General features: G+C 44.3%; 1 protein-coding gene across 1 annotated transcript in view; it reads left to right on the forward strand.

Moving 5' to 3' along the window:
* LOC137524391 (hydroxyacylglutathione hydrolase, mitochondrial) overlaps positions 1-20235 on the forward strand; it is a 54231-nt gene that overhangs the window by 9818 nt on the left and 24178 nt on the right. The window contains exons 2-4 of the mRNA XM_068244166.1: positions 7794-7984; positions 10132-10196; positions 12362-12479. Of these exons, the coding sequence (XP_068100267.1) occupies positions 7794-7984; positions 10132-10196; positions 12362-12479 (374 nt within the window). The remainder of the gene's footprint in view (positions 1-7793; positions 7985-10131; positions 10197-12361; positions 12480-20235) is intronic.

Consider the following 20235-nt stretch of genomic DNA (forward strand, 5'->3'; position numbering starts at 1 on the left):
TCGGGGATGAAGACTAATTTTACAATGGGCAAACACTGAATTATAAAATATTGTATAACAAACCAAAAAAAAGCAATTTTGTTTATTATGTTATGTTATTTTTACTACAGTTCCTTTTTGATGCTCCTATTAATTAAAGCCAGAAGAATGGCTGTTTTGTGCTATAGGCATGTGTGCAGCCATGTGTATGGATTTTAGTGGGAAAGGGAAGACCACCATGTAATGTATCCACATTAGTTCATGAGAGGCAAATGTCTCTTTGAATTCAACTCAGTTTCTTCATGTGAAAATGATTTTCTCAACCCTGTCCTGTGCTATGGAGGATCACCCCCATGTCATACATGAATTCAGTTCTCTTCAGTCTTTCAGTCTAAAAGAGCCTGGGGAGAACACTGCCTGTCAGCTCCATGCACGTTTCATTCTCCCAGGAAACTTTAAGGGCTGGAACCCACAGGAGCACTTTTGGCAGCGTTTTGGCAGCACTGCGATACGCTAGCAGTTTGCCAAAACGCTGGGCTAATGTTAATGGATGGGGCAACTTCCACAGGAGCGTTTGCGTTTCCCAGAAACGCAAACGCAGGACCTGCAGCATTTTGGGAGCGTTAGCGCTTCAATGTAAAGTATTGAAACGCTAGCAGAAACGCTCAGCAAAACCTAAACTGAGCGGTTTTGCTAGCGTTTTGCGGTTAAGCACACTGTAACAAAATGAAAAATAATTCACAGGACCAATCAGGATAAAAACGCAAAACGCTAGGCACCCGCTGGGGAAAAAAATACAATGTTGCAAAACACGACCAAAAACGCGCATGAATCCGCTTGCAAACCGCTCAGACAAAACGCTAGCGGTTGCGTTTTGCGTTTGCGGTTTTCAGTGGGTTCCAGGCCTAAGACTTCTCCAGGGATGCCCCCCACTCTCTGGAATGCGCTCCCACCAGCCATCAGGCTCACCCCTCATTTACTTCCTTTAAAGAGACACTGAAGCTGAAATGAAAAAAAAATTATGATGTAGTCAATTGGTTGTGTAGTACGAATAATTACTAGAACATTAGTAGCAAAGAAAATAGTCTCCTATTTATATTTTCAGTTATATAGTGTTTTTTTATAACCTTGCATCATTCTCTAATATTTGCAGTTTACACACTACTCTGCATTCTAAATGATTTTACAGAGCAGGCCAGGGAACTATTGACCTGTCCTCTGCAAAGAAAAATAAATTACAATGACTGACAGTTGAGATAATAAGCTTCAGAAAACAGAGCTCTCTGCGACTTCCAGCTCAATGGCTCTTTTGCATAGATGACTCTTCCTGTACTGGAAACACTATTAGACTTATGTCTCTGCTCCTAATGTTTAATTTCTTAGCTGTACTACCCATACAAATCATTGTATCATAATTTTTTTTTTTCGGTTCAGTCTCTTTAACCACTTCAGGACCGCAGTGTTAAACTCCCCTAAAGACCAGGGCATTTTTCATTAAATTGGCCACTGCAGCTTTAAGGCCAAGCTGCAGTGCCACATGAAACAGCACACAAGTGATTCCCCCCCCCCCCCTTTTCTCCCCACCAACAGAGCTCTCTGTTGGTGGGGTCTGATGGCCCCCCCCAGATGTATGTATGTTTGTTTATTTTTGTTTGTGTGTTTTTGTAATAAAAAAATGTGTGTTTTTCTTAAACTATTCTATTCCCCCTCCCTCCCCCCGCCAGCCAATCCCCGTGATCAGCTGTCATAGGCTTCAGACTATGACAGCCGATCACCTCTGTGCCTCAGGAGGGGACAGCCGTGTCACACGGCTGTCCCCAGTACAGCACTGCTGCCGATCGCAGCGCTGTACGTGTAATTAGACGCCCACCAAGCAGGAGATGCGTGCACAGCCTGCGCGCGATCTCCTGCAAAACAGAGCCCCAGGACTTTACGCCGTCGGCGTGACGCGGTCGGCTACAGGTTAAAGTGGAACTGTCAAGAAAATCTTAAAATTTTCTCCTATGTTGCTGTCACTTACAGTAAGTAGTAGAAATCTGACCTTACCGATAGGTTTTGGGTTAGTCCATCTCTTCATGGGGGATTCTCAGCATGGCCTTTATTCTTTATAAAGACATTCCTTAAAAAAGATTTGTACATTGACGCTGGCCAGCCTCCCTGCTCACCGTAAACTTCTTTGGCAGTTGGACGGATCAACTGACATTCACTAAGTGCTTTTAAAAATAAAGAAAACCCTGAGAACCCCCTATGAGAAGATGGGCTTGTCTAAAATCTGCCGGTAATGTCAGATTTCTACTACTTACTGTAAGTGACAGCAACATAGAAGAAAAGTAATTTATAGCTCATTTTACTCTGAAAGAAACGTACTTCTTATTTGTATATGTTCGCATGTATTTTAAATTTTAACATTTTTGCAACAGAGGTCCTTTAAACAAGCCCTTTAAACTCACTTATTCAGGCTTGTTTATTCCCCATTACTGCTGTTTACCTTCTCAACAGATGCACCTAGTGTGTCTCTACCCCACCCTTTAGATTATAGGCCTATGGCAAGGCCCTCTCCCTTGTGTTCCCAGCTTGATCATGCACCCTCATTGAGGCACCCCGCTCACAGACTTGAACTATTGTTACCAAAAACACTTACCCTGGACTGCATGTTGTACAGCGCTGCGTAAGATGTTTGGCGCTTTATAAATACAATGAATAATCTTTATCAGAAAATACATTTTCAGCACTTAACAATTGAAAAAGTACTAAAAAGTACGGCATGACCACTGCCCAATGTTCTCCTGCATGCTGAATATGTGCACCAGGCACATTGGACGCAGGGACAAGGAAATAATTATATAATGAGGGGATTAAATTTGGGTATTGGGTAGGGAGTTTTCATTCAGAAGGTTTGTTGGGGTAAGGTTTGCCATGAGGAAGAAGTGCTCAACAACAACAACAAAATAAGCACAGATGAAAACCGCTTCTCATAACCAAAATATTCAAATAGCTGATATCTTGGACCCAGTCTTATGGAACTTAAACCAGAGGGTGCTGTAAGTGTACTCTCCAGGCTCTGTAAATGAGTCATGCTGCCACCTGTATTGTGCGCACATGTTTGCATGTATACAAGCTTTACAAGTGCATGTGTCAGCTGACAAATCAGATGTCATGCTGCAGCAAGCAGCACAGGCACAGGAGCTGGTGGAGCTGATATGTCACTATGACTAGGCACTTTCTCTTGTACGACAACAAACGAATTTCTCTATTGCCGTGCACAGACAGCGCTCAGCAATATTACTGTTGCTACTGGCAGTGTGTACAGTGAGTTACACTATGAGCACGGTATTTGAGTAGGGCGACCAGTGCTATGGTAACACACGTAACTTACTATTGAGCATTATCATTACTAATGCTCATTATCGTAGCAAAGGTCACACTTCCCAAGCAGGGCCGGTTTAAGCAACAATGGGGCCCCAGGGCAAAATAAACCTGGGGCCTCCCCCAACATATACCCCGGAACAAAAATCGGCATTAGGGGACCTTTTTTGCAGCTGGTATAGTCAGGGTGTGAAGCCCCAATCAGTCGGAGCGCCACATTCTGGCTATCCCAGCCTGCATGGTGGACAAGGGGTTAAAAAGTTTCAGGAGGGGGGACCCCACATAATTTACAAAAAAAAAAAAAATTCCCACACTCTAAACATAAAAAAAAATTGGGAAAATAGCAGAAAATGCCAGGGATCTTCATACAGCCATATTGCGGCTGTATAGCGATCCCTGGCCAAAGCGATGCGGCTGCGTATAGACCCCCTGGAAACCCCGTCAGGAAATTTATTGCGCTTTCGTTTGATGCATGTAAAATTACACTACCGTTAGGTTTGCTACTAAAAGTGACATTTACCGCATTTAAAAGTATACTTTTTTCCTTCTAAACTTCAAAAACTATAAGGTCTTTTTGAAAAAGTTTTTTCCTCTTAATCCTAATGATCTCCTTAACATATCCTGCAAATTTAGGGTTTCTAGCATTTAAGGTGGATTTGCTATTAACCATTAACCCTCCTGGCGGTTTGCTAAAAAATCACCAGGGGGCAGCAAATCTTTTTTTTTTTTTTTTAATTTTTTTGTTTTGTTTTTTCATGTAGCGAGACAGTCTCGCTACATGATAGCCGCTGCTCAGCGGCATCCCCCCAGCCCCTCCGATCGCCTCAGGCGATTGGGAGATCCCGTTCAAAGAACGGGATCTCCTGGAGGGCTTCCCCCGTCCCCATGGCGACGGGGCGGGATGACTTCACCGACGTCATGACGTCAAAGGGGATTCCGATCCACCCCATAAAGCTGCCTGGCACTGATTGGCCAGGCAGCGCACGGGGTCTGGGGGGGGGCGGCTGCGGCGCGGCGGATCGGCGGGTAGCGGCGGCGATCGGGCACTGCACGCAGCTAGCAAAGTGCTAGCTGCGTGCAGCAAAAAAAAAATTATGCAAATCGGCCCAGCGGGGCCTGAGCGGTGCCTTCCGGCGGCATAGCCCGAGCTCAGCTCGGGCTTACCGCCAGGAAGGTTAAAGTTGGCAGGTTTGTAAATGTTTTTTTTTTTTTTCCTTTGAAACTCTAAAATCGATTTTCTCAAACTATAAGGCCGATTTGAATTTTTTTTTCCCCTCTTGTAGCCACTGGCAAGCTCTGGGGCCCTGGGGCAGCTGCCTCCTTTGCCTTAATGGTAGCGCCGGCCCTGTTCCCAAGTGTCGTGGGTTGTACTAATAGCGTAACTGACGGCACACGCTGCCGGTAGTAAGGGTAATAGTGCCATGCGCTGTCTATGCATGGCAATATTACCACACTTTTGTGTATCAAGCCCATAGCCAGTTATTGATCCATGCTGGAGAGGAGATGATTGCTGCTCTGCCCTGTAGGCACTACAGGGCAGAGCAGCAATCCTCTCATCTCCAGCATGAGACTTGATAGCACAGACTTGACAGCTGAGGTATTAATTACTGAGCCAGATGTGAAATGAATATTATAATAATTTAATGTTGCATAGCTGGTGAAATGGTGCACATTTTGAGACTAAGCAACACCTGCCTTATATAGGGAAGGACTCCTCAGCCACTTCATTAATGCCTTCCAGCACAAATATAGCAGGAAAGCCAACTAACCTATCTCTTTATTTGTAAAAGGCATTGGTTCCACATACTGCAATATATATCATAAAGGGGAACCACACTAGGCTGTCTCTTGTGTTCCTGTCCAAACCTCTTTTGAGAGTAGGTTTGGAACAAGTATGTTGTGTGACTCGGGAGCTAGCTTACCTGGAGGAGGCCCTAGATCTCTGGGGGAGCACAGCACAGGCAGATCCTAAAATGCTCTCACTGCCTAAGGACCCTATTGGTTTGGTTAGCACTTCACCCCCCTTGCAACATGATAAATATACCTAATCTGCCTAGTAACAGCGTTGTCATGACTGCTGACAACTTCCTGTAACCATGGATCTAATACGAATTTTCACGCAAATAACATGAAAATGTGCGTTGCCTATACAAAGCATTGTACGTGAATTGTATGCGATGCCCGAAAATATGATGCAGGACCTCAGATTTTTTTTCACGCGTACGAAAATTTGCATGGAGTGGAAACGGCTGCATTGACTTACATTAGTTTTCAAATCTATGCAAATTTTCTGACCAAAAAAACTGACAGAAAACGCACAAGTGGAAACCAGGCCTTAGGTTCTGTGTGTTGCTCCCCATTTGTACCTTCACTATTCCATTTTCAGCCTTTTCTTCTATATGCAGCAACCCCCTTTTTATGTCTAGCCTCCCCTTGGGCAGCTGCCACCCATGGCCCGGGCCTTGGTAGCCTTTCCAGAAATCCAACGAGCATGCTTACCATTTCACCTTCCCTTTCAATGCAACATGCTTACCATTCACCCTCCTTGCAGCATGTTTACCAAGTTGCTCTTCTGTGGTATCAGTCAAGACAGGCCACCCTTCACTTAAAGGAGAACTGAAGCGAGAGGGATATGGAGGCTGCCATATTTATTTCCATTTAAGAAATACAAGTTGCTGGCTATCTTACTGACCCTCTGCCTCTAATACTTTCAGCCATGGACCCTGAACAAACATGCAGCAGATTGGGTGTTTCTGACATTGTCAGATCTGACAACATTAGCTGCATGCTGGTTTCTGGTGTCATTCAGACACTACTGCAGCCAAATAGACTAACAGAACTGCCGGGCAACTGGTATTGTTTAACAGGAAATAAATATGGCAGCCTCCATATTCTTCTCACTACAGTTGTCCTTTAAGATTATATGCTTACCTGAAGAGATGGGTTTTCGGGTTGTGCCAAAAAAATGGCAAGTGTGGGTGAGTGACAGACGGTGGGTAGGATTTCTAGAGGGGTGAGGAAATTTGAGAGAAGTCTTAAAGAGAAGGTGGCTAGTAAGGAAGACAGAAGAATGTTGTAATATACAAACATTTGTCAAGTCACTACAACCCAATTTGATGTCTCACATGAGAAGCTCACACCATATTTTCCAATACAAATATATGTGACCCTAATCTTAAGCCCGGTACACACATCCAATTTTGATTGGCCAATTTTATCACTTCCATTGAGTGCTTACCAACACAATTTGCTTTAAGAAATCAAATCCAGGATAGCGTTATTGCTAAAGCATGGGGACATGGGAGGGGGAGGGGCACAGTGGGTTAGCAGTTTGTGGACTTTTTTTGGTTTACAGTTCATTTATGCTGTTTAGTATTTAAATGCTGTTGGACAGTGATTTGCCAACCAAATTTTGACGTGCATACTAGGCTTTACAGTGTCTTTTCATCTCTCTGAAACTCTGATTAGACTGTTAACTGAGGCAGGAATCACACTTGATGGAGTTTCAGATGGTTTCCCAGCATGCCAAATTGTACCAGATTTCACAGCCTATGTTAACCAATGGGCTAGGTCGCATTAACAGATAAAAAATGTACTTGCAGTTTTTTATGGCACTCCGCGTGCAATTCATATTGCCAACAGTCAGCTGACACGCACAGCAAACGCGCATTTAAAAATGAAAATCTAACCCAAGTGTGATCCCTCTGTGAATCTTATTGTGAGAATCAATCACCACACAGCTGTACTATCTATTGAGAAGGTGCATCCCACCAGGACTTGGCAGGCCTGGCTCTGTCTTCATCTGTTCAAGGTTTTCCCAGCATAGTAGCCTGTGTTTTTCACTCAGAACTATGAGAACCAGCTACAAGAACGAGCAGCCGTATTATAGCTTTGTAATAAATGTTTGCAGTGTAACCAAGCCGAAGATCAGGTACAAAATCATATACTTAAGGAGAGTGCAGCCTCTGGATCCTTTTAGCTTCCCATGATGCCCTCTGGTCTTGCCACTCGCCGACCCTCCAAAGCTTACCGAAAATTTACCGTCTGTGTGGCGTACATATAGGTATGCCGCTGGTGAGTTGGACGCAGGCTCATTCTGCTGCCCCTCAAATTTCCGGTGGCGTTAAATACTATTCCCCCACCAGTCGTAGCAACTCAGAGCGAGAAGTAATTTGGGGTCTGGCGGTTGCCAGAACCCTGAATTACCCTTATGCGCCCGCTATCTCTAGTATTACTGCTATAGCAGTGCCCAGCTTTGGCACTCTGTGCTGAGCACCAAAACCACCTGCTTCCTTCTGTGCACTTTTGCCACGATCACACTTTCGCTGCCGATACAAACAGCTCTGACCCTTAAGGGGCGAGAGCCACGCCATCCGTAATGGGTTAATATTGTCACTGCTATGATATGGGAGGTCATTATTCAATTTCTTTTGTTGTTGTTTTCTCAGGCACTGCTTATTTGGGGACTAGTGCTGTAAATATCCAACAACAAGAATCTGATTTCCGAAAATCCAAACTTGTTGCCCAAGCCAACATGAAGGTTGAGCTGCTTCCAGCTCTGACGGACAACTACATGTACCTCCTCATAGATGAGGAAACGAAAGAGGCTGCCATTGTGGACCCCGTGCAGCCGCAAAAGGTACAACTCAGACCTTTATCATTAACTGGATCAAGTGCATCTCACATAGCGTACGGACACCATAAAGGATAACTGTAAATGCAAATCATGGTTATCCAAGCCACCTCAGCCTCCTGAATACCCCCCACCCACTAATATGTACTCCCACCTCTTTAACAACCACAGACAGGGACCAGGTGACTTGACAAGCCAAGACTGGTTTATTTACATTCAGTGCCACTGCTACCTCCAGTCACTAGGTGGTGCTGTTCAGAAGAAAGCTGCTTGACCCTCTCATTAATTCAATGGATAGGCTGTCTACTTTATACTGTAAAGTAGAACCAATAGTCTAGATGCAGGTATGTGAACAAAGGAACACTAGGCCCTTGAGGTCACAGAGCCCTCAGTATTTATGAGAGAGAAAAGAGAGGGTTGTAGGTACTAAGGGGCTTAGAGTGGTATTTTTCATAACAGCTGTTTATATATGCAGTTGTCCTTTTAAGTTGAAGAACACTAAGGGTCATGAATAATCCAGCAAAACTAGACTCGATTTTCAAAAACAAAACAAAAAATGTCTTATATTAAAGGGACTAAAAGCACTAAAGGTTGCAACCCTTGTCTGGGTCATATTAATATAGAGTGAGGATTGCTGAACCACTTAATTTCCTAAACTTACATCATCCCTGCTGTGGTCCAATTTCACCCAGGTGTGTGCTGCGTTTTTCCAACCCAATAGTTGACAATTTTATATTTGGGTCAGGTTTGCTGCATCACTTGTGTCCTTCATCCCAGTCTCTAACAACTTAAGTAAAGGGTTGGATTCTGGGTGGACCAAGGACCTTCCAGAGAAACAGGAAAAAAACACAGAGTTGTGTCTCTGTTTTTTTTTTTTTTGGTGTACTATGCTAAGATGACTTCTTTGGCTAGATAAGTTTAAAGAGTAATGCTGTACTTACAAACATAGGTTGCAAGACTAGCCAGTGAGGAAAGCCTGTAACTCTGGCTCTTGGGTCCTTCATCCGGATAGGTTGCACTTAACAGTTGTTACAATTCAAAGAACTCGAAACAGAGAACCCCCAAGTAAAGAGGGCAGCTGTTCTAGCTAAACATTTGGAAAGGAAGAGGCGCCCCAAAAATTGGTATAAAGGTAATCAATATCAATGAAAAAAAGAGCTTACCTGTAAGTAAGGGCAACGCCTATTTATGGTAAAAAAAAGTTTTTTTTATTCGATCAGACACTAAAATGATAAAGCATTTTGCGTATCACTGTCCACTTACTTAGATCAGTAACAAAAAGTGTTTTACAATTGAAATTGGTAAGCTGTAGCCTACAGGAGCTTCCAGCTTACAAACTCCATTAAGTGTAAGGGCTCGTTCCCACTGTTGCGACGCGATTTCGGCCGCATTCCGACGCTTGTAAAAACGCATGCGGATGCGTTTCCGCATGCGTTTTTACCCGCGAAATTAACCATGACACTGCCAGGGCTAAATAAAATTGAAAAAGGTGCGAAATCGCGGGTAAAAACGCATGTAACAAACGCATGCGTTTTTACTATTAAATACATTAGCGGCGATTCGCACGGATTCCAGACGCAGGCAAATTCGTTGGCTCTTTTGTGCGTTTTTTTTACCGCTGAAAAAAACGCACCTCAACAACGCTACAGTGGAAACCGGCCCATCCACTTGCATTACATGTGCGGATCTGCATGCGTTGGACGCATGCAGATTCGCGATAGTGGGAACGAGCCCTAAGGCACTTCTTGTTACTGATCTAAGGAAGCGGACTGTGATCCACAAAATGAGTTATCATTGTAGTGTCTGATCAAATACAAAACTTTTTTTTTCACTTCATATAGGCTTTGTCCTTACTTAGAGGTAAGCTCTCTTTTTTTATTATTCATTGTTGATTACCATTATACCAATTTTTGGGGCACTTCCTCCAGTTCTCTAACAGCTTAGTAGCCACATAGACTTCCACAGGAGCCAGCCACTAAAGCAGCTCTATAGCTAGGTACATATGAAACTAACAGCAGAGATTTGTAGCTGCTGCAAGCTTCCTGGATGCTGCAAGCATTACTAAAGCTAACAGTTCTCATACCCTTTTACTAACCCTAATTATTAACGTGATCATCTAACAGTTGCCGCTAACATCTCCAATCTTCCCACAGGTTGTTGATGCAGTGAAGAAACATGGAGTCAACCTAACGTCGGTCTTAACCACGCACCATCACTGGTAGAGTCCTTTTTTTTTTTTTTTTTGTCTGAAATGTTTATATGACTCCTATGATTAGGTAATCAGTTTATAAATGGAAGTAACTATAAAATAACTAGTGTTGAGCATTTCTTTCAACACCCTTCCAATTCACAAAGCTGGTGACCAGGCCCCACCTTGATGTAATGACATGCTAGGTAAACAGATTTCATTGGCCAGGCCATGCTGCTATATAAGTGAAATTCACCTAGTGAGGCAGAGTGGCTCTCTCACGAATATAGGCCTTGTTTAGTGTTAAGACCTGTCAGCAATTCTTCCATTGTGCATTCTGTTGTTTTTGAATCTCTGGGGGACATTTATCAATAGTGTCTGAGACAAAATATTAGTAGGTTTTTAGAAATCCATGCAGAATTGTCTCAGACATTCTAAGAAATAACTAGTTAGTGCAGATTCCTTCTTAAACTGTTAGGAATAGGAGGAATTAGGAAGGTCTCTCGGGCAGTACAGTGTGTAAGGGAAATTACTGTTGCTGAGGTAACCAACACATCTGCTGTCAGCAGGCTCTGGGGGTGGAACCCTTCACAAATCACATCTAGACTGCACTGCTGCACTATCTGGAGAACTGCTTTGAAGCACTTCTTAATTTGCAGCAGTTTAGGAATGGATTTGCACTTTTCTTAACTGTAGTGCAGCTCTAGAAATCCATGCTAAACTGCCGCTATTACGTAAGATTTATGAAGTTTCTTACTATCATGCAGAACAGTTCCTCTGCTGGTTAGAACAGTTTTAGAAGAAAAAAACTGTCGGTAATGCTGTGATAAATCTGGCCCTCTGTCTCTGGAGACGTAAGTCAACATTTGAATTCATCAGTCTAATTCCCAAGCTACTAGTCAGAAAGTTGACTAGAAAGTAGGGCACCCACTCTGGGCACCCAATAGGAATACACCTGCACAGAGGAAGGAGACACTCATCTCCCAGTTCCTGCTGCTGCTCTTTTTCTTCCTTAAATTCCTTGTCCTTTTGTGCCACTGTCACAGTAGTGAAGATCCCACATTGCCCTTTTCTAAGATGGCTGCCAATCGAGCTACTGCTCCCCTCTTCTCTTTTTCATAGTGTAATGGCTGTGCATCCTGACAATCAGTCAACTAAAACTCTTGTAAAAAGAAATAGAGGGCAGCCTCCCTGTACCTTTCAGTACCAATTTTATACATCATAAATGTCATACTATTATTATTTCTTGTATTTATAAAGCACCAACAGCAGTGCAATGCAATAGATAAAGGGGTTAACAAACAAAGTAGGACACACAAGGAGCACAGAACAAGAAGCTTGACAGGCAGCCTTTTGGGCCAATCAAAGTGCAGGGATCACGTTTTTTAAAGTGACTGGACCTGAAGGGCGGGACGAGTGGGAAGCCCATTATTGGCACATAGCGGGCTTAAAGTTACTAGCGCTCGCTATGCTGTGCTACAGCAGCATAGCATGTGCTCCTGTCACTGGGGTTAATTACGTGCATGCTACGCGGCCAACAGCGCGCGTAGCATGAAGACTCTGACAATTAAGGCACGCTGATGAAATAGCGCGAGTAACAGGAGGTTACTCATGCTTTTGCTGTTAGCAAATCAACCCCAATAGGTGTGTCTGTTAAGAGGGTGCTCAGCAGGACGTATTATGGTGCTGATGCGGGTGTTGGTGAGTCTTGAGGGCTCGTTTGAAGGAATGAAAGGTGGGGGCGAATCTGATGGCTGGTGGGAACGAGTCAGAGGGTGAGGGCAGCTCTAGTGGACTCTTGCAATCATGCAATGGACTGAGAAGTGCAAATAGACACATGTTGTTGAAGGATCAGGTTGGGAGTGGCGGGGGGGGGGCAGTATTTGCACCGACTTGTAAGATGATGCTGAAGCGGATGGAGAGCCAGTGGAGGCATTTTCAGAGGGGAGTTGTGTAGGCACTGTGATGGAAGAATCAATCTGGCTGCAGCATTCATTATCGATTTGAAGGGGGGGGGGGGGGGCATGCAGTTAAAAGGGAGGCCTGACAAAAGGGAATTGCAATAGCCAATGTGGGAGATGAGGGCATGGAGGATGAGTTAGATGATGCCAGGGGATGAGACAGAGCAGATCCTGCAGATGTTGCGGAGGTGGAAGTTGCAGCATCGGGTAATGTTTTGGGTGTTTTGTTTGCAGGGATCATGCAGGTGGGAACGAGAAACTTGTGAAAATGGTATCTGGACTGAAGGTTTATGGTGGAGACAGCAGATGTGGAGCAGTGACTCAGAGGGTTTCCCATCTCACTACTTTTCAGGTCAGTCAATGACTTTTGGCAGTAACCAGCATTTTATATAGTCTGTTTTCTGTGTCTCTATTCCTAAAACTTACCTTAGTATTTAAACTTTTGTTAAGCATACATTCCTACTTGGATAACTGTGTACATTAGAGCCCAGTACCCCAACCCTATACTCAAGGCCCACCAACTTACATAAAACCATAAGCATGCACAGGTGAGGTCTTTAGTGTCTCAGCTGAGCTGATTAACTACCTCTGTGGATTTTCACAAAACATGCACTGCTGGTGGGCCCTGAGGACAGGGTTGGGGAACACTGCTTAGAAGGCTTCACTGCAGCAGGTTCTGTACTGTCTGTTGCTTTCAGGTGTGTGTGAGATGCTGCACAGTAGTTTCCTCAGCTGGTGAAAGGAAGTGGTAATAGGGAATGGCTCCAAAGAATCAACCCATAACTTGTAAGATTTCACATCCATCACCCCCTCGCTCTAATCATAATATTGAAACTCTCACTGAAGACAGAACTCAAGATTTGTTTTGAATAACACAACAGGAGAAAGGAGAACATGAGATTTTTCTTAGAACCAAAACTGTGTACTGTTACCATGGCTGCAAAGAATCATAATTTTAAATTGTTCTTCCACTTGCATTTAAATACCCTGTCAAGCTAAACATTTTTTACAACACTTTCTCCTGTTGTGTTATTAAAAAAAAAATCTTGAGTTCTGAATCCCTTTAAGTACTGTACACACCCACCTTTCCCCTCTTACAGTCTAGTAAAGGGTCCATGTATATAGGCAGCAGCAGGGAAGATCAGAGCAATGAGCACTGTTGTTCTGCACTGTCATGGTGAACTGGCTCCGAAGGGCTCTTTCACACTATGAGTTTGATTCTATTAAGCTGCGCTGGTAAAACAACGCAGCTTAAAGGGACTCGGAGCTGAAAAATTAAAAAGATTTTATACACACCTGGGGCTTCCTCCAGCTCCATCCGCTCCGATTGCTCCCATGCCGCCGTCCTCCGCTGCCTGCAGCTTCAGGAACCGTGTACTGTCACTGACTCCAGTCGCGGCCAGCTATGCAGGAGACGTGCGCCCTCTACGTATCTCTCCAGCGGCTGCTGGAGAGATACGCAAACCGTGCACATCTCTTACGCTAGACTGGGTCCGGCTGACGGAAGTGCAGGGATCCGGTTCCCAAGGCTGCAGACAGCGGAGGACGGCAGCGTGGGAGCGACCAAAGCGGATGGGGCTGGAGGAAGCCCCAGGTGTGTAAAATCTTTAATTTTTCAGCTCTAGTACACTTTAATTTGAGCAGTGAGTTAAAATGTCAGCGCACATGCTAGGAGCGTGTCAAGTGACAGGCAGCCTATTGGGCCAAGCAAGGTGCGGGGTTCACGTCCTAAAAAACTACAGGACCTGATGGGTTCAGGGCAGGATTAATAGAGTGGCTAGTACATACAAAGGAGCGCGCAAGTTACCAGCGCACACTACACAGCACTACCACTCGTAGTGTTCACGCTGACATTTTAACTTATGCTGCTCAAATTAAGCAAGCCCTATGTGTGTTTTTTTTTCTCTATGAATTCCATATTAGCTTTCAGTTGTATGCATTCACAGTTTTCTACACTGCACTGCATTATGAAAGGACAGCATGCTGCACCATTTGGAAAAATGCAAACCTTTTGCTGCTTTTGGAAGAAGGTTAAAGCGCAAAGACAAACAAAATGTGCACAATATACTGTACACTGCTTTGAGCCTTCCCCAGAAAATGCCTAACCTAGTCCTGGATATGCATATTATCCTGCTATCTTGATGGTATAAACCCAACCCCAACCTTTCCCTGGGTTTGTATAACATTAGCCTGTAGCCTGCTATATACCGGTATCTATCACCAGCCTCTCCTGGATGTTCATAGCACTGGCTTGTACGTTTGCTATGTGCTTAAAGGGAACCAGAGATGAACGATTCACACAAAATAAACATATCAGCTTGTAAAGAATAAATGCTCTACCCGATAATTTTGCCACTCTGGTGTGCCTTTTTGAGTGTTTTTTATCCATTATTGCTCCAGGAAATATCCAATATGGCCGCCGGCTCATATCTCTTCTGCTTCCAGGTTATAAACTGTTCTGGATGTGCGGTCTATAGACAAGCAGGGCTACAGCAGGCTTTCATCTGTCTGCTTTCAACTTTATTATTCTGGTATGCTGTGTGGCTGCCTGTAGGAAGTGTCTCTCATAGAAATGAAAGTGCATACAGTAGATAATGACTGGCTGCACACTGCACACAGATACACTTGTCTGTTTCAGAGCTTCTTTCTCGGCAGCAGCAGCCCCTCCCATGTCAACAGCTCTGAGTATGAAATCTGAGCCAGGAGGGGAAAGGCTTGGGCTTGAAAAGACTCCACAGAAGAGTGACTCAGCTATAATGATTCCAGGTCAAACCTCGACTGAATAGTCGGTGGATTCTTATCACAGTTGATAACAGATAGATTAGACTGAGAAGAATAAAACTAAAAGCAGGGTAGGTGTTTACTGTCATGTTCCCACTGATAAATGTAATAAAATACATGAGGGTGCTTCATCTCTGGTTCTCTTTAACTCTAACCTTCCCCTGGATACGCGTAACACATTAGGCTGTACATCTGCTATATACCTAACCTTCCCTTGGATGTGCATAAAGGCCCATACACACTGGTCTTGTCAAAAGTCTTATCACCCGAACGACGGACTGTATACATGCCCGATTTGGCGTGCGGACGTCTGAACGATGGGTCGTTCAAACGACGCCTGTATAGCCTGTGCATATGCTATATACCTAATCTAACCTTTCCCTGTATACGCATAACACTAACCTGTACATCTGCTATAAACCCAACTCTAACCTTCCCCTGAATATGCATAATACTAGCTTGTATATCTGCTATATACCTAACTCTAACCTTCCCCTGGATGTGCAAAAAACTAGGCTGTGCATCTGTTATATACCTAACTCTAACCTTCCCCTGTATATGCACAACTCTAGCTTGTACATCTGCTATATACCTAACTCTAACCTTCCCCTGGATATGCATAACACTAGCCTGTGCATCTGCTATATACCTAACTCTAACCTTCCCTTGGATATGCATAACACTAGCTTGTACATCTGCTATAAACCTATATACATAACACTAGTCTGTACATCTACTATATACATAACTCTAACCTTCCTCTGGATACGCGTAACACTAGCCTGTACATCTGCTATATACCTAACTCAAATCTTCCCCTGTATGTGCCTTATGCCTTCTATATGCCTAATCCTAAACACTTAAAATTACTAAACTGTAAACCCGGATCTTTCTCTAGTCATGCCTCTACTACAATTGTGACCAGCCTTCAGGCTTGTAGCAACAAGATAACGTAGAAAATGTTGCAGTGAAAATGCCTGGCTTGCCAAACAAGTTTTGTAAAAATAAGATTAATCCTGGTCTGAGTGCCAGTATTTAGCAACACCTTTTTCAGGAAAGATTGTTCAAGGGGCCTTATCGAAACCCTATCATTAATGTAGTAAACATCTCCCCATGTACGGCACCTGCTCTTCCCCAATCCTCATTATTATAGTGGCGTATCCACTGCTGTCAAGCTCCCGCAATAGTAACAGGGATCAGGTACAGTCAGTGCCCTACATGTATCTGTGTTTAGTTTATTTAGTTTAACCAGTTAATGAAAAAGATACAGTATATCTACCCCCTTGCAGACTTCATCTTAGTTCCAGGGAGGTAGATATACGTATCTCGCTGTGATCACCAATGTGTGTGCGCTCCCGCTTGCATTCACATTACCGCCCATTAGTACACAGATCAGTGAATGGGAACACAGTTTCCATTTATTTATCTAAGTGCCCATGATCGATGAAACCGGCATCAATGAGATGCCGTGTTTATTGACAAAATAGAAAGTGAAAGCATACATTACATCTACTTACACATTCCATTAAATGAAAATACATAAAATACCTATTAATTAACCCCTTACCTCCCCTCCCATAGTTACCTAAATAAAACACTTTAACCACTTTGCATCCAGACCTTGTTTTCCCCTTATTGACCAGAGCAGTTTTGACGCTTTAGCGGTGTCCCTGTTTAATCACCAATAACTTAATCTGTACTCGTGCCACATAAATGATCTATATATCTTTTTTTTTCAAGACAAACTAAGCTTTCATTGGGGGGTATTTGGTCCCAAGTAAAATGTTCCTCTCTATGCATGTTAATGGGAAAAAGGGGGGAAAATAAAAAAATTTCACTATTTCTCAGTTTTGACCAATTTCTGTTTAAAAATAAAAAGTGCGATTGACATAAAAACTGTGCCACCAGTTAGTCGCCCCAGTATAGATATCCAGATGTGTCCCCAGTATCACCCCCCCCCCCCCAGTATAGCCAGATGTGTCCCCAATATTAGCCCCCCCCCAGCATAGCCAGATGTGTCCCGTGTTTGCCACCCCCAGAATAGATTGACAGATGCACCCCCAGGAATAGTGCCCCTCTTTATAGCCAGATGTGTCCCCAGATCAGGATTACCCCCATTATGGCCAGATGTACCCCCAGGATTAGCGCTGCCCCCCATTATAGCCAAACGTGCCCCCAGTATTAAGTTATGGGCCCCCCCCAGGTGCCCAGATGTGCAAAATTTGTAAACCCCCCTCCCCTTGGTTCCTCAGATGCCCCCCAATAAACATTTAAATCCCCCTTTAGGTAATCCTCCTCCCCTCCCCCCAAGAAACTATAGTCAGGTGCCCCCCCCCCCCCCCCCCCAATCAGGCAGCCCCCTACGCACACATATAGTTAATAAAAAGGCACAAGCAAGCAGCCACACTCACTTACCTCGTTCCTGCGACTGTCCTGAAGGCTGATGACGTCATCAAGCCGGGACCCGGGTTTCCGGCAATATGCGGCTGACTTCAGAGCGGTGATCGGAGGATCAGGCTTCAGGATCGTCGCAGGAACGAGGTAGGTGAGTGTGGCTGCTTGCTTGTGCCTTTTTATTAACTACATGTGCGCCGAGGGGGACAGATGAAGGATCGCTGCAGTTCACTACTGCAGCGATCGTTCATGGGAGGGGGGTGGACTAATTGGCCAAAAGGGAACATGTTCCCTTCCACCAATTAGTATTGCAGCTGACAGTGCTGGAGGGTGCGCTCTAAAGAGCACCCGACCGTGCACAGCAGGGCTGCAGCCAGGTCATTATATCTACGTGGCTGTGGCTTGGAGGATGCCACAGCTGACGTAGATATACTGTAGTGGAGGGGAAAGTGGTTAAAAAAATAAATAAAAAAAAAATTAAAAGAAAATCATAAATAGTTACCTTAGGGACTCAACTTTTTTAATATGAAGGTTGTGAGTGTATATTACTGTTAGTTTTGCAGAAAAAATGAGCTTGTAATTAGTGACAGATGCAAAACTGAAAAAATACTTATTTCCAAATAAAATATTGTCGCCATACATTGTGATAGTGACATAACTTAAAGAGAACCCGAGGTGTGTTTAAAGAATGTTATCTGCATACAGAGGCTGGATCTGCCTATCCAGCCTCTGTTGCTATCCCAAACCCCCCTAAGGTCCCCCTGCACTCTGCAATCCCTCATAAATCACAGCCGTGCTGTGAGGCTGTGTTTACATCTGTAGTGTCAGTCTCTGCTGCTCCCCCGCCTCCTGCATAGCTCCGGTCCCCGCCCCTGTCCCTTCCCTCCAATCAGCAGGGAGGGAAGGGATGCAGGCGGGGACTGGAGTTCTGCAGGAGGAGGGGAGAGCAGCAGACTGACACTATAGAGATAAACACAGCCAGCTCTGACAAGCTGTTTGTCAGCAGCGTGGCTGTGATTTATGAGGGATTGCAGAGTGCAGGGGGACCTTAGGGGGGTTTGGGATAGCAACAGACGCTGGGCTGTATAGGCAGATCCAGCCTCTGTATGCAGATAACATTCTTCAAACCCACCTCGGGTTCTCTTTAAACGGTGTAATAACTGGGACAAATGGGAAAATAAAATACATGGGTTTTAATTATGGTAGCATGTATTATTTTAAAATTATAATGCCTGAAAACTGAAAAATAATTTTCTTCAATTTTTTTTCGTATTATTCCCTTTAAAATGAGAATTGCTTTGATCCTCAAGGGGGAAAATCCCTCAAAAAAGGTGAGACAGATTATTAGCAATAATTGAATCAACTGAAGTATGGTCCGGTATTAGTTGTTGAGCAGATATGCAAACATCAAACCAACAAACGTTAATTCCGGTGATAACTGATGACTAACTGTTCATGGATTATTGCAAGCTTTTGGAACTTTAAGTTTCTTCTTCAGGAACTATGCATAACTGGGTCAGAAAGTTTTGAAACCGTGCAATAAACCATGTACAGTTAGTCTTTAAGGATATTACCAGAATCAAGGGGCTTTGCTAGTCCCAAAGATCAGTGGCACGTGCCCCCGGATCTGCTCTGGGGTGCCCCAGATGTTCCCCAGGCAAAGTCAGCTGTGGTGCCTCAATGGCAGTATCGGCGCCATGCACTTTGTACAGATGTCCAGCCAATCCCAACCCGCCCTGGGGGCGGAACTGGAGTGTTTGGAGTATTTAGCGTACACGTTGTGCCATGACACTAACCACACCCTGAGGAAGCGCGCATGCACGAAACCGGTCGGTGGGCGGAGCTTGAGGACCACGAAATCTACCCCATGTGAACTGTGTTTGGTGACCATTACAACGCGGAAGTGTCCGTGCGGAATTGATCCACATGCACGGAGGACACGTGTATCACCAGCGGGCTGGCGTTCCGCAATCATAAGCACTACAGGCTGCTCTGCTCTATTTAACACGGACTCTACACTGCCGATATGAGAAGGGGAAAATACGGGCACACTACGGAATTGTGAGTTCATATTACCAGGACTGATTAAATTGCATGGCTGACACGGCTAAGCCCGTCTGCTCTTATGTGCTGTCCTTTGGACTCTTGCAGTCCTAGCTGCTTCTCTGCCGCTGCTTGCCTGTATAATTGTCTACTCACCCCTGTCATCTCTGCCATGCATATGCCTGTTTAAATTTGTGAGTCTGCGAGTGGGACTTGCTTCATTCATCATTTTTTGTGCTTGTGATTTGTGCTTGGAGAATTGCTTACATACCGGGATAGGACTGCCCTGCATTACTCCAAAAGATATGGAATCAAACTTTCCGTGTGAAAGGTGAACTGTCCTCTGCTAATCAGTTGGATCTAGATAAGCTCCTATGGTCTGACACAGTATTTGGGACAAGGGTCCTCGCTCCTTGGACTTTTGGGTTTTTATTGGTGGGTGGGTAGGGCTTTTTTGTGGCATGTTTGACATCCAGTTTTCTACAATTTTTATTCTATTGACAATAAAGTGAAGATTTTTGTACCGATTATATTACTTGTTTAGTTTTGGTCATATCTCGCTTATTCGCACAATCCCCCCTTTTTATTTACTATGCCTCAATGGCAGGCATGCTAGGAGCTGTGGTGCATCAATCGGGGTATGCTGGATGCTGTGGTGACTATGTGGGCAATGGGAGGCCATGGAAGAATCCTCCATTAGATGGTCAGGGAATGCTATAGGGGAACTTCCAAACAAACTGGCAGCAGGGCATCCCACCCAGCAGAAAGCCAGACCAGCCAGCACAGAAGCCAGGTAACTCTGCCTAGTTATTTTTAAGTAACACTGCCTATTTATGTGATATGCTGCAATTTTTTTTTATTTTTATTAATGGAGAGGGGGCTTCATCCAA

Source organism: Hyperolius riggenbachi, chromosome 7 (genome assembly GCF_040937935.1).
Source record: "Hyperolius riggenbachi isolate aHypRig1 chromosome 7, aHypRig1.pri, whole genome shotgun sequence".
Taxonomy (NCBI): domain Eukaryota; kingdom Metazoa; phylum Chordata; class Amphibia; order Anura; family Hyperoliidae; genus Hyperolius; species Hyperolius riggenbachi.